This window comes from Barbus barbus, assembly GCF_936440315.1.
Source record: "Barbus barbus genome assembly, chromosome: 5".
In the NCBI taxonomy this organism is placed as follows: domain Eukaryota; kingdom Metazoa; phylum Chordata; class Actinopteri; order Cypriniformes; family Cyprinidae; genus Barbus; species Barbus barbus.
In genome coordinates, this window is record NC_136733.1 from 13,283,282 (window position 1) to 13,296,062 (window position 12,781).

General features: G+C 35.7%; 2 protein-coding genes across 2 annotated transcripts in view; both read left to right on the plus strand.

Annotated features, from left to right (window-relative positions):
* Window positions 1-47: 47 nt before the first annotated feature.
* LOC306869693 (annexin A1-like) lies at window positions 48-4,727 on the plus strand. Its single transcript, XM_079416557.1, has 13 exons — window positions 48-484; window positions 680-744; window positions 909-1,020; window positions 1,741-1,835; window positions 2,442-2,555; window positions 2,633-2,723; window positions 2,805-2,884; window positions 2,979-3,035; window positions 3,202-3,295; window positions 3,395-3,490; window positions 3,843-3,901; window positions 4,334-4,456; window positions 4,571-4,727. Exons 2-13 carry the CDS (start codon window positions 700-702, stop codon window positions 4,625-4,627), a joined length of 1,023 nt encoding a protein of 340 aa, XP_079272683.1. The 5' UTR covers window positions 48-484; window positions 680-699; the 3' UTR covers window positions 4,628-4,727.
* A 1,083-nt stretch (window positions 4,728-5,810) lies between these two features.
* Window positions 5,811-12,781, plus strand: part of LOC306870523 (proprotein convertase subtilisin/kexin type 5-like) — a gene marked incomplete at its 3' end in the record, with an annotated part of 31,131 nt that continues 24,160 nt past the window's right edge. Inside the window, exons 1-8 of the mRNA XM_079417827.1 lie at window positions 5,811-5,948; window positions 8,615-8,719; window positions 8,982-9,095; window positions 9,294-9,428; window positions 9,952-10,028; window positions 10,148-10,236; window positions 10,391-10,563; window positions 12,558-12,770. Coding sequence (XP_079273953.1) covers window positions 5,940-5,948; window positions 8,615-8,719; window positions 8,982-9,095; window positions 9,294-9,428; window positions 9,952-10,028; window positions 10,148-10,236; window positions 10,391-10,563; window positions 12,558-12,770 — 915 coding nt within the window. The 5' untranslated portion in view covers window positions 5,811-5,939. The remainder of the gene's footprint in view (window positions 5,949-8,614; window positions 8,720-8,981; window positions 9,096-9,293; window positions 9,429-9,951; window positions 10,029-10,147; window positions 10,237-10,390; window positions 10,564-12,557; window positions 12,771-12,781) is intronic.

Sequence of the window (12,781 nt, forward strand, 5' to 3'; positions counted from 1 at the left end):
ACACTTTTGGGGACCAGTTCTCACTATTAACTAACTTTTAACTATGTGATTTGCCTCAACTCAAAACTCCTAATTTGCTGCTTATTAATAGCAATGTAGTTTAGGTAAGGTTAAATTTAGGTATGACAAAGGATTAAGGCATTGACATGTGGTTATTAAGTACTAAAAACAGTCAATATGCATGCTAATAAGCAACTATTGAGAACTGGTCCCTAAACTTAAGTGTTAGTAAGTTTCAATGTAAGTTTTGTTTTGTATTAGGTTTAGATTACAACTGTGGTTGAGTGCAGTATTGAGTGCAGTGCAATACATTCAATGACAGATTACCACAAGTCTTAGAAAGGTACAACCAGAACAACCTGGTCTAACCCCTTTACCCAGCCTAACATTTTTTCAGTGGGTGTGTATAAGGAATAAAAAGACAGGTACTGTTCCCGAAATTACCCACTTCAGATCAGCTCTTACAGACTTCACAGAGGAACATGTGAGTTATATTTATAAATGCATTTCACTGCATGCCCTTGTCTGTAGCTTGCCCTAATTAATATTGCCAACAAGTCTTCATGATGCTATACTCATAATGAAGTGATTGATGGTATTTGAATTGATATGACAATCTGCAGTAGATTAATCTGCACAATGTTTGCAATAACTTCTTCATTCGTTTTTTTCTGTATAGCGTATTAAAAAGCTCACAGGATGGCTTTTCTCCAGAAATTATTTCAGCAATCTAATAAAGACGAGGTCAGTAAAAACATTTCATACCTTCTGGCCATTCAAAAAGATAAACTGTAGATGGGTCTCCTGTAGGGAGTGACTAACTCAAGCACACTCAACTCAAGCATTAGCAAAAGAAATGTAACATTACTTATATGTCCTTACATATGTTGTAATATGCTTCATCTTAGGGTTTTAAACCTGCTCCTTTTGAGACGGGATACTTTGGAACAGTCAAGGCTGATCCTAATTTTAATGCTCAGAATGATGCTGCAAAATTAAAGAAAGCCATTGAGACCAAAGGTAAAATGCAAAGTTAAACACATTTAACATGCCTTTATGTTCCTGGTGTTGAAACTCAATTAGAAGCTAAAAACAATTTTGCTAATAATTTTTTTGTGTGTGTTGTGATGTGTTTGAAGGACACACCCCAACAATTACTTCATAGCAGGAATATATATGTCATACGTCATATCCCAATATATAGCTCTGTTGGGATTTGTATTATAATGCGGTAACACTTTACAATAAGGTTCCATTTATTAACATTAGTTAACAACATTAGTAAACATGAACTAAGAATGAACAATACTTCTACAGCATTTATTAATCTTAGTTAATGTTAATTTCAGCATTTACTGATGCATTATTAAATTCACAAGTTGTGTTTGTTAACATTAGTTAATGTAGTGTGAACTAACATGAGTAAACAATGAACAACTGTATTTTCATTAACTAACATTAACAAAGTTTAATAAATATTGTAATAAATGCATTGTTCATTGTTTGTTCATGTTAGTTAATACATTAACTAATGTAAATAAATGGAACCTTATTCTAAAGTGTTACCTATAATGCTTCTATTATGCTTATCCTAATTTCTCACAATTTCTCAATTATGCACAAGGAATCAAGGGCACTCTTGTGCAATTGCCATTAATACCAAGATCCAGCATTATTACTCTGTAAACAGCTGCTCATGTGAAAACCGATGTGATTTTGCCCTTATTTCGTGTCATTAAGGTGTGGATGAAGCCAGTATTGTGGAGGTGATAGCAAAGAAGACCAATGCACAAAGACAACAGATCAAAGAGGCTTATAAGCAGAGTACAGGAAAAGTATGTATTTTCATATCTTTTTAAAGTATTCGGTATTCATTTGAATCAGTTCCTTATTCATGTGTTACTTACTGAAGCTTTCTATTCCATCTTAACATTTAAGGTGATATTTCATAATCGTTAAATATAACATAATTAAATATTTTTTCAGATGCACTAAAAATAATGAAAGATTAACAACTGAACATTTTTCTTTACTTTAACAATCCTTTTCTATGGACCCTTGAAAGTAACAATATGGGACAATACAGATGAATGAGCCAAGTCCTATTGTGCCATCTACCCATTTCGTGTCAGGCTTTCTTGGTCATTGAAATGGTTGTGTAAAATATGGCAAGGCCGGTTGATACACAGTCCAAGGTTTTAATGCTATCTGAAGTTTTTACTGTACCAATCTTTTTGTTTGTTTATCAATCCTTGAACTTGACATATGGAGCAACAGATGAGTGAGCCAAGTCATTTACAATATTTGTAGGTCCAATTTTAAGAAACAGAGATGAGATATTGTTTTATTTGTTTGTTTGCTTTTTAAACAGCATGGCCTGTTTATAATATTATTTTGTGTTATTTTGTATTTATAGCTTTTGTTTTATTATTAATCCTCAGCCTCTGGCAGATGCGCTGAAAAAGGCTCTGAAGTCAGATTTTGAGGAAGTGGTCCTGGCCTTGCTGATGACACCCCCTGAATATGATGCTTTTGAGATGAAAACAGCATTGAAGGTATAACTTGTAACTGTTCTTATTACAATATGTTGCTTGAATCTACTTAATAATACTAGAATGTCATTGATAATCAGAATATGGGGACAAATGAGACCGTCCTAAATGAAATTCTGGGGACCAGATCAAACAAGGAGATTACAGCATTGAAGAATACGTACAAAGAAGGTATCAAGAAAGATTTACATACACACTGTACATGTTCATTCTAAAAGCAGAGGTAGCTACTAACCTCTTTCTGCTGTCCAGTCTATGGAGAGATGCTGGAGGAAAATATTAAAAGTGATGTTAAAGGAGATCTTGAGACCACCCTGCTTGCCCTTTGCAAGGTAAAAACAACATAGTTCAGTAACAATTTTGTTACAGAGCAAAGAAAAATGTTAAGTGCAATGCAATGACATAAACTGAATCTAATAACTTCAGGCTACCAGAAGTGAAGACCGTAACATTGATGATGGTGTTGCTAAGAGTGATGCAAAGGTAAAGATTCTTTACTTACACTATGGCCAATGAAATATGTATCTGACCACTCAGTGCTTGATACAGAATAATCAAGTTTTGCACAAAGCCATGTAATAAGCATTATAAATGAAAACAAACAATGTAGATACTGACTGTCTCTGACTTTGCTATGTTGTTGTTTCAGGCTCTTTTTGAAGCAGGAGAGAATCGGATTGGCACTGTTTGCGCTGTTCTGATTGACATCCTCACAAACAGGAGTGAAGCTCAGCTGTGCAAAGGTAAGTGGAGGAATCAGAATCCTCTTCAGAGATAGCTGATTTTTATGATATGCCATTTTGGAGTAGTTTAGCACTAACAGTGTTGTTTAAAATCTACAGTTTTACAACATTATGGCCAACTGAGCAAAGATGGTTTTGCCAAAGATCTTGAGGGTGAACTGCATGGAAATTTTGAAGACTGCCTGATGACCCTGGGTAAGACTTCATTTTAGTCTTTGTGTCTGTTTGGATGTGTGATAGAGAAACTAGTCATTTTAAATACTTCAGCGGCCATTTGGATAAAGGCAGTTCTATAAAAACTTGTTCAAGAGACATGCTTGTTTTTCCAGCTGTACATGTTAAGGGTGGTTTCATTCTCACACGAAAACTTAGCTTAGGTTACAAATATCCAAGATTAACTAAATTGATATCTGAAAAGTATGGAATGTTGTTCAAATTCACTTTTTAGTTATTATTTATAATTATAATTAACAATAACAAGAAGAAGAATTATTTGTTTGTTTGTTTTTGCGTTAATAATGTTCTTACTGACTTTTTCATGTTTTAGTGAAGGCTGCTTGGAACAAACCTGCCTACTTTGCAGAAAGGCTCCACCTGGCTATGAAGGTAAAGTTGCAGAGAAATTCATAAAATGTTTTCCATTTGATCGAATTTGTCAGTGAATGTCTGTGTTTCTTATATGGCCCAATGATCAAAGAGGATAGAACTCTTTTGTATTTCTGGAGATTTTCAAATTACACTTTTTCTGGCCTAAAGGACATCAGGGTGTCAATATCTTGATGAAAAAGGCTATCAAATCTATATATCACTATATTAAGCAAATTTGCATTTTCACAAATAACTCCAGAATTGGTCTGATTTTTCATTTGAACTAATACCATTATAACTGTATCTCAAAGTTTGAGGAGTTTAAAGTTTTCTTTGGTACTAGTGCTAGCATATCCTATTATTAACAAATGGACTAACAAAAAATTGTTGCCAACAGAATTCAGTCACATCATCAAATCAGTTCAACTGTAATATGGTCTTGCTTTACAGGGATTGGGAACCAGCACTGACACATTGACTAGAATCATTGTGAGTCGTTCAGAAATTGACCTGCTGAAAATCATGCAAGAGTACAAGAGGATGTATGGCAAAAGCCTTCAGGAAGACCTTCTGGTGAGTCTACGTAACTCATAATGGGCGATCTAAAAAGCTTTTGAATTTAATTTCTCATTTTTAGATGACTCATATTTAAAACCTCAATGAAAAGTGGCTTATGTGTTTTTACAGAAAGAAACAAGTGGAGATTATGAGAAGATCGTGCTGGCTATCTGTGGGACTCCGTAGACAACAATAAATATCTTTATTCAACTGGATCACGCTAAACACATCTCTTCAGGGTGTGTTACTTTAGGAGTGTTTCATTAAAACTCTTTGTGCAACTCATTGTGTAATAGTTTTTCTTTGACCAGTACACTCAAAAGCATGTGGTTTAAGTGTTTCAGGATACTTTAAAGTAACATTTAAAGAATAAACTTCTACATCTGCATATGAAGAGTTCAGATGCAAAAGCCTCTAAGTGCTGTCTGGAATTTTCATCTAAAATGAGCATTTTTATCAGGCTCCTATATTTATGTTCAGTTTAATTGCATAGAAAATTACCTATATATTGCCATTAGAGCAAAATTACTGAACCTAAACATAGGAGCCTGATAAAAAAGCTAATTTTAGATGAAAATTTCAGATGGCACTTAGAGGCTTTTGCATCTGAGCACTTCATATCTATATTTGTGCAAATAAGCTGTATGATTCTCAAAGTTTTGTGACATTTGAATGTAAAGTGTAACCGAAAACACAGTTGTTTCCAAGGAGCTATTTCTTCCTGATCTGATCACATATTTTGGTGGAATACAATGCATTGAGGTTTATTCTTGATATTAATTCATTTCTTGAGTTAATGTGAATAAAACAAATAAATTCAGAAACACATTTGTAAATTACCTGAAGGTAATTATATGCATACACAATGAAGACATCAACATAAATAAATGTAAAAACCAAATATCATAAAAGAAATAACAAATAAATAAATAATACAAATAAGTATTCAGCAAGCAAATCATTATAAAAAGCACACTGATTATGCACAATGCTGTTTACTATAATAATGTCATGAACAGACATTAGACCTATTATCTTGGACTGTGTACCCAGTGTTTCTTGTTTGCTGTACGAGCACACAAGCACCTGTAGAAACTGATAGGACTGTAATAGGAGAAGATGTGCCACAGGCAACAGATGCAGCGGAGCCATCACAGTGGAGTAGCGCTCACACAGTCAAACTAGGTCCTTTAGGAACTTTTTTTTTTTTTCAATCATTTTTCAATCATTTGACAGTCCAGCCTGTTGTAGATAATGTCAAGCCACCTTTTAATGAGAACTTTTCAATGAGGAGTGTCATCAGACTAATATTTCTGCATGAAGCAGAGAGCATAACCATCTGAAGATGTTTCCTACTGCACTTTTTCCATATGCATTTTTACTTGGGATTGGACTCCAATGTGTCCAGACAAAAATCTACACAAACCGCTGGGCGGTTAAAATAAATGGAGGTCCTGATGCTGCTGATCTTATTGCAGGAAAGTACGGATTTGTGAACATGGGCCAGGTAAGTAATTGGCATAAATGTATTGCCAGTTAAGTTTCCTTTGGTAACATCTGATAAAAGCTATACATTCTCACTTTTTACCATCTAAACTGGGTATTATAAAAAAAAAAGTACTTTAAATTTATTATTTAAAATGTGTGTTTTCTTTATTGAAATGCTTATTAGGTATCTCAAAGGCTTTATCAAAATTGATAGTATGCTTTTGTGTTCTCCTTTTTTCTGTATGATCCCAAAATTGTAATTGGCAACTACGGTATTCATTATGATACAGTGATGGTCACAGTTGGTAATGCCGTGGTACTTTGAAAAGCATGACATTTTATTCAAGTCAATCTTGACTTACTGTCATTGAAAGTGGGAGATGGTGTTTCACCAGGTCCGATTACTGCTAGAATAAAACTTCATAGACCAACTCATTCTTATGAACACATTCTGTGTAAACACAAACTCTAGTCCTTCCTACAATTTGTTTTCTTTCAAATTAGTCTTTCATTCTTGCCGAGCCCATGTCTCTGGGTCACTGGCTCTTGTATAATAAATGTGTTTAACCATGCAAGACGAGCTCCTAACCTCCATGGCATCTTATACCCTACTTCAGTTAGTTAACCAACAGGCACGCTTTATTTTGTCTCCTAGAAGAGAAAATAAGTAAGGAAATTACAGTGAAAATACATTTTAGATGTGATTTTAACTTAATTTAATATTTGAGGTTTACAATAAATAAAAAAGGAACAAAGGGGTGCATATATAAGAATCCAATTGAAGTAATCTAAATTATGTAACTACTGTACATTTAACCCACAGTGAAAAACTGTGTAAAATGTAAAACTGTCAATACATACACACTACCGTTCAAACGTTTGGAGTCAGTAAGACTTTTATTTATTTATTTATTTATTTTTACATTATTATTATTTTTTCTTTACTTTTATTGGGCACATTAACTTGATCAAAAGTGATAGTGAATATAATTTTATAAAGTTACAAAAAAGTGTTGTTTCAGAGAAATGCTTTTCTTTCTATTTATCAGAGAAATCTGAAAAAAAGTACCATGGTTTCTACAAAAAATATTAAGCAGCACAACTGTTTTCAACATTGAATATATGAAGAAAATACACCAAACTTAGCACATTAGAACAATTTCTGAATGATTAAATGACACTTGAGACTGTAGTAATAGCTGCTGAAAATTCAGCTTTGCCATTGACTGAAATGCATTTTAAAATATATTCATATAGTTACATAATATATAAAAATGTATGTTATTGCACATATATATACACTGCCATGCAAAAGTGCCACGCCTTCCTTTTTTCACATTTTGCTATGTTGCTGCTTTATGTTTATGTTTACGTTGCTTTACATTACTTTTTTCCCCACATCAATCTACACTCCATACACCATAATGGAAAAGCAAAAAAAAATCCCTTATCTGGGACAGTTGAAATTTAGCTCACATTGCTTGTAGATGTTACTACACTTTGAGTGAAGTTAACCTGTGGCTAATTCAATTGAATGGGTATGATTTGGAAAGGCACACGTCTTAATAAAAGGTCTAACAATTGAAAATGCATATCGAAGTGAAAGCCAAGCCTTGAGGTCAAAAAATTGCCTGTAGAGCTCAGAAACAGGATTGCATTAAGCCACACATCTGGACAAGAAAAAATTCTGCTGCATTGAAGGTTCAAAGAAGCATGTAGTCTCCGTTAGCCTTAAGATCTGGGCTTTATGGCGGTATGACAAGACTCTATCCTCTCCTCAGCAAAGACACATGAAAACACAATTGGAATTTTCAAAAAAGCACCTAAAGGAACCTGAGACTGTGAGAAACAAGATTCTCTGGTCTGATTCTGCGGCCCAGCCACAGCCTGAGCTTGAACCCAATCAAATATTTCTGGAGAAACCTGAAAATGTGCATCTGTCCCCATCCAACCTGACAGAGATTGAGGGGTGAAGAGATGAGGAGAAGAATAGCAGATAATTGCCAAATGCTGATGTACAAAGCTTGTTTGCTTGTACCCAAAACGACTTGAGGCTGTAAAAGGTGCTTCAGCTGTGTACTGAGTTAAGGGTAATATTTATGCAATGTACATTTTTTTTTGTGACATTTTTTTTTTCTGTTTTTGCTTTGTCATTATGGTGTATGAAGTGTAGTTTGTTGTGGGGGGGGGTGGGATATTTAAAGCAGTTTAACATAAGGAAGCAACAAAACGTGAAAAAAATGATGGGGTATGAATACTTTTGCAAGGCTTTTGCAAAAAATGAAGGGGTATGAAACTATTTTGCTTTGTCTAATTGCACACATGTTGTCTTTGGTAACATGTAAGTTGCTGACTTCCTCTCCTCAGTCAAATGAAATGTGTAACTGCCATCCACAGCAGGGCTGTTTAGTTCCGGTTAAATCTGGTATGGCTTTGGCCAACATCATAATGTCAAGGCACAGGGTGTCAAAGAGTAATCAGCAGCCAAAGTTTAAGCTCAGCTGAATCGTGCAGTGGTAGCTCAGGTTGCCTCTGATGGTAAGTCTATCAGCGGTGTAGGATAACCATTTTGTTGTTTCAAAGGCATACGTCAGGGATGAATATATAATTTATATCTCTGTCAGTCACACTTCAGCAGCGGCTGTATATATAAAACACAATCTTCTTCCCCTTGTGCCGCTGCAGATTGGTGGGCTAGTGGACCATTACCAGTTCCAGCACAGTGGAATCATCAAACGCTCCACAATTAAAAGCAGAGGAAACCACAGTCTCATCACCACAGAGTCCAAGGTACAAGGATCATATACCTTCAGTCACTGAGACACCAATGAATAGTTAATAAATTAGACGACACCACCCTGTAAACACCACACACACTTACCAAAACAAATTAAGATGGTACACCAAACCACATGGATGCTTCCTTAAACTTGCCAAAAACTATATGAGACATTTATAATTGCTGTTAATGAATATTTCATTTAATTCACGGTGGTTTGTGAAGCATGTTATGTATTCAGCAGCACATCACAAATATGTTCTAATGCTAAAGGTGAAGTGGATCCAGCAACAGATTGTTCAGAAGAGAGTAAAAAGAACCGACACAACAGACCAAACCCACGTCGCCAACTTCAGTGACCCTAAATGGGACAGCATGTGGTATATTGTTAGTATGCAACACATTACAATCAGACATTTTATATTCAGTTAAAAGACATTATTAAATTGAACAAATTATTTCCATAAAATGTGTTATATCATATTGAAATATCCCTTGCAAACTTTTAAAAAGGGTACCTTTTATGGAAATAATATAGTTACTAAAACGTACAAAAATGTGTTATATTTGCCTTCTGTTCCATAGCACTGTGATCACAACTGCTTGACCGACATGAACATTCAGGCCGCCTGGCGCAGGGGCTACACTGGGAAAGGGATTGTTGTTTCCATTCTGGATGATGGTATAGAAAGACAGCATCCAGATCTTAAACAGAACTATGTAAGTTCATGAAACAAAAAATTAGACATCAAAGAAATCTCAGGAACAAAACTTGAAATAAATTGAGTTGCGTATATCATTTACGTTTTTTGTTTTGTTTGTTTGTTTGTTTTTTCAAAAAGCCGTTGGCATATTTTATAGAGAAGGGTGCCTGATATAATCTGATATAGTGTATGTGTATTATATAAATTATTATATGTACTAAAAAATAAAAACATTATCCATTGACAAACCTGGTGGTTTATTTTCTAGTAATCTGCCAAATTGAAATTGTTACTTGTCAATGATCTCATATACTGTGTGAATAATCAGCAAGAGCCCTATATTGGTCTGTCACAATTTAAATTTGTGAGTGGGATATGAAAAAGTTGAAGGACTATTAATATGTTGTCTAACAGATGTTATTATAGGGATAGTTCACCCAAAATTATGTCATCGTTTACTTACCCTCACCTTGTTCCACACCTGTACAATCGTTTTTCAGCTTTTTTGTCTCTTTAATGTGTCATTCTATCTTTCTAAGGATGCACGAGCCAGCTATGATGTTAACGGCAATGATCCCGATCCAACACCACGTTATGATGCAACCAATGAAAATAAGTCAGTCCATTTCCCTCTCACTCACTCTACACATATTTTGATTTTAAAATGCATTTTAAAATTACATTAAGTGCTCAAGACAAATATGAGGTTTTCTTTTATTTGTGATTTCACTAAAGACATGGGACAAGATGTGCTGGGGTGGTGGCTGCCTCTGCAAACAATTCCCTCTGCATTGTCGGAATTGCCTACAATGCAAAAATTGGTGGTGAGTTATCAGAAGTGTTTAAGTTTGTATACATATGTCTCTATGGCTATGTTTGGTATACTGCCTGTTGTTATGCTTCATGCAACAATAAACAGTTACTATAAGTAATATTTATGAAGCTGTGTTTCCCAATTTCTCTTCCCTGCACATGTAGGTGTGCGCATGCTGGACGGCGATATGACTGATATGGTGGAAGCCCAATCCCTCAGTCTGAAACAGCAGTATATTGACATCTACAGCTCCAGCTGGGGTCCAGATGATGATGGCAGAACAGTAGATGGCCCCGGACCTCTTGCAAGGCTCGCTCTGGAAAATGGCATCCGCAAAGTTAGTGTGTGTTGTGTGTCAATGATGTACATTATAGGGCAGTTTCAGTCAAAACCAGACCTTGCAAGACCCAAAGACCAATACTAGACTCCCTTTGACCAGTTGTGGAAAGTAATAAAGTATTTTTACTTTGCTATTGAACTTAAACCTACATGTAACTTTGGGCCATTGGAGTTTTGCTTTTGATAAAACTTTAAGTTATTTGCAGAGGAATACCGTTTTGGTAAAAGCTTAATTTGTGCTTCAGCTCTGCTGTTCTATGTGGATGAATCTGATGAGTACTGGAGTACAGTTTGTTCCCTCATTTTAGACCATTTGTAAAATTTCTTCCCTCATTTCAGTTAAATCATTGCCATCACAATTAAAACAAGGAATAGTGCAATGTACTTAAATGTGTGTTTAATTAAATATTTAAATTTAATGAATACATAAAAAAATTAAAGGACCACATTAATTAATTCATTCATTCATTCAATTAATGAATTGAACTAATTAATTGGGAAAGTCGTGGCCTAATGGTTAGAGAGTCGGACTCGTAATCCAAAGGTTGCGGGTTTGAGTCTCAGGCTGGCAGGGATTGTAGGTGGGGTGAGTGAAAGTAAAGCGCTCTCTCCACCCTCAATACCACGACTGAGGTGCCCTTGAGCAAGGCACCAAACCCCCAACTGCTTCCTGGGGGCTACAGCATAAATGGCTGCCCACTGCTCCGGGTTTGTGTTCACGGTGTGTGTCTGTTCACTGCTGTGTGTGTGCACTTTGGATGGGTTAAATGCAGAGCACAAATTCTGAGTATGAGTCACCATACTTGGCCGTATGTCACTTTCAATTAATAAATTAATGTTTTTTTTTTTTCCTTTTATGATGTTAGATTTTGCTGAGCAGCCGTTTGGGTGGCTCGCCAATGTACTAGATTTCTCTAATAGATAAAATAAGTAAGCGTGACCAAAGTTCTTGTGGGGAGAAGAATTTGTTGAAGGTAGCAGTGTAGCAGATCTTCAGCAGCGATGTTAGCAGGTCATCCTTCAAACAATCTTAACCATTGTAAGAGTCCTAGCTTCTTCCAAAGTTTATACCTAAAGACACATGGCTAGAAACAACAGATACTGTCAGGACCTCCCGCTGGAGACCCTGCAGTCTGCAAGAATTTCCCGAGGAGTATACTGTTCTTTTGTAATTCTAAATGTATGGACCATTTGGAAATATTAAATATCTTGTGCTATTATATATAAAAAATACAGGTTTGAACCAAACCATAACTATAATTTGATAAAAGAACATAACTGTAATTCTCTTCATCTCCCTGCACTGGCTGCCAGTTATGGCTTGCATCAAGTTTAAGTCAATGATGCTTGCATATATCACCCGGCTACTTCCACTCACTTTTACGAATCTACATTCCCATCAGAAGTCTGAGATCCACTAGTGAGCGACGTCTTGTGGTGCCATAACAGAGGGGCACAAAATCACTTTACAGAACATTTTCGTTTACTGTTCCTGGCTGGTGGAATGATCTTCCAAACCTCTATCCGGAATGCTGATTCCCTGACAATTTTCAAACGACAGCTGAAAACTCACCTCTTTCGTATCTGACTTCATCTTAAAAATTAAATAAATATTTTTAGCTTTTCTTTAATCTTTCCCTTTCTAGCTTGTACTTATTTGAACAATGCTTGAAACTTGGTATTATGAGCACTTCCTGTGTCTATTTGCCTCTGTAGATGAATCGCTTGATGTATTCCCCAATTGTAAGTTGCTTTGGACAAAAGCGTATGCTAAATGAATAAATGTAAATGTAAAAACGAATCAATTTGAATGTATAAGGGCAGCCACCTGACATACAAAATCTCCTGTTAATTTTTACCTTGTGTCCTTGCAGATTTTATTTTACATTTTTTCATTTTTAAATTAGCAATTCCTTTAGATGTTACAAGTATAATTACTGTTAAAAATGGTAACTAAACAGTAATCATCCATGCATTCTTCTTGCTTCTCAGGGCAGAAAGGGCCGTGGCTCCATCTTTGTGTGGGCATCAGGAAATGGTGGGCAGAGTCAAGACCACTGTTCATGTGACGGTTACACCAACAGCATTTACACCATCTCAGTAGGCAGCACCACTCAGAGCGGCAGAAAGCCGTGGTACCTGGAGGAGTGCTCCTCTACTCTGGCCACAACTTACAGCAGTGGAGACAGTCACAGCTTAGGCATTGTGAGTCACTC

Coding starts and splice junctions, on each gene's coding strand:
- LOC306869693 (XM_079416557.1), top strand. CDS start 700: ATGGCTTTTCTCCAGAAATTATTTCAGCAATCTAATAAAGACGAG. Junction 745..908: donor AGCAATCTAATAAAGACGAG/GTCAGTAAAAAC, acceptor GCTTCATCTTAG/GGTTTTAAACCTGCTCCTTT. Junction 1,836..2,441: donor ATAAGCAGAGTACAGGAAAA/GTATGTATTTTC, acceptor ATTAATCCTCAG/CCTCTGGCAGATGCGCTGAA.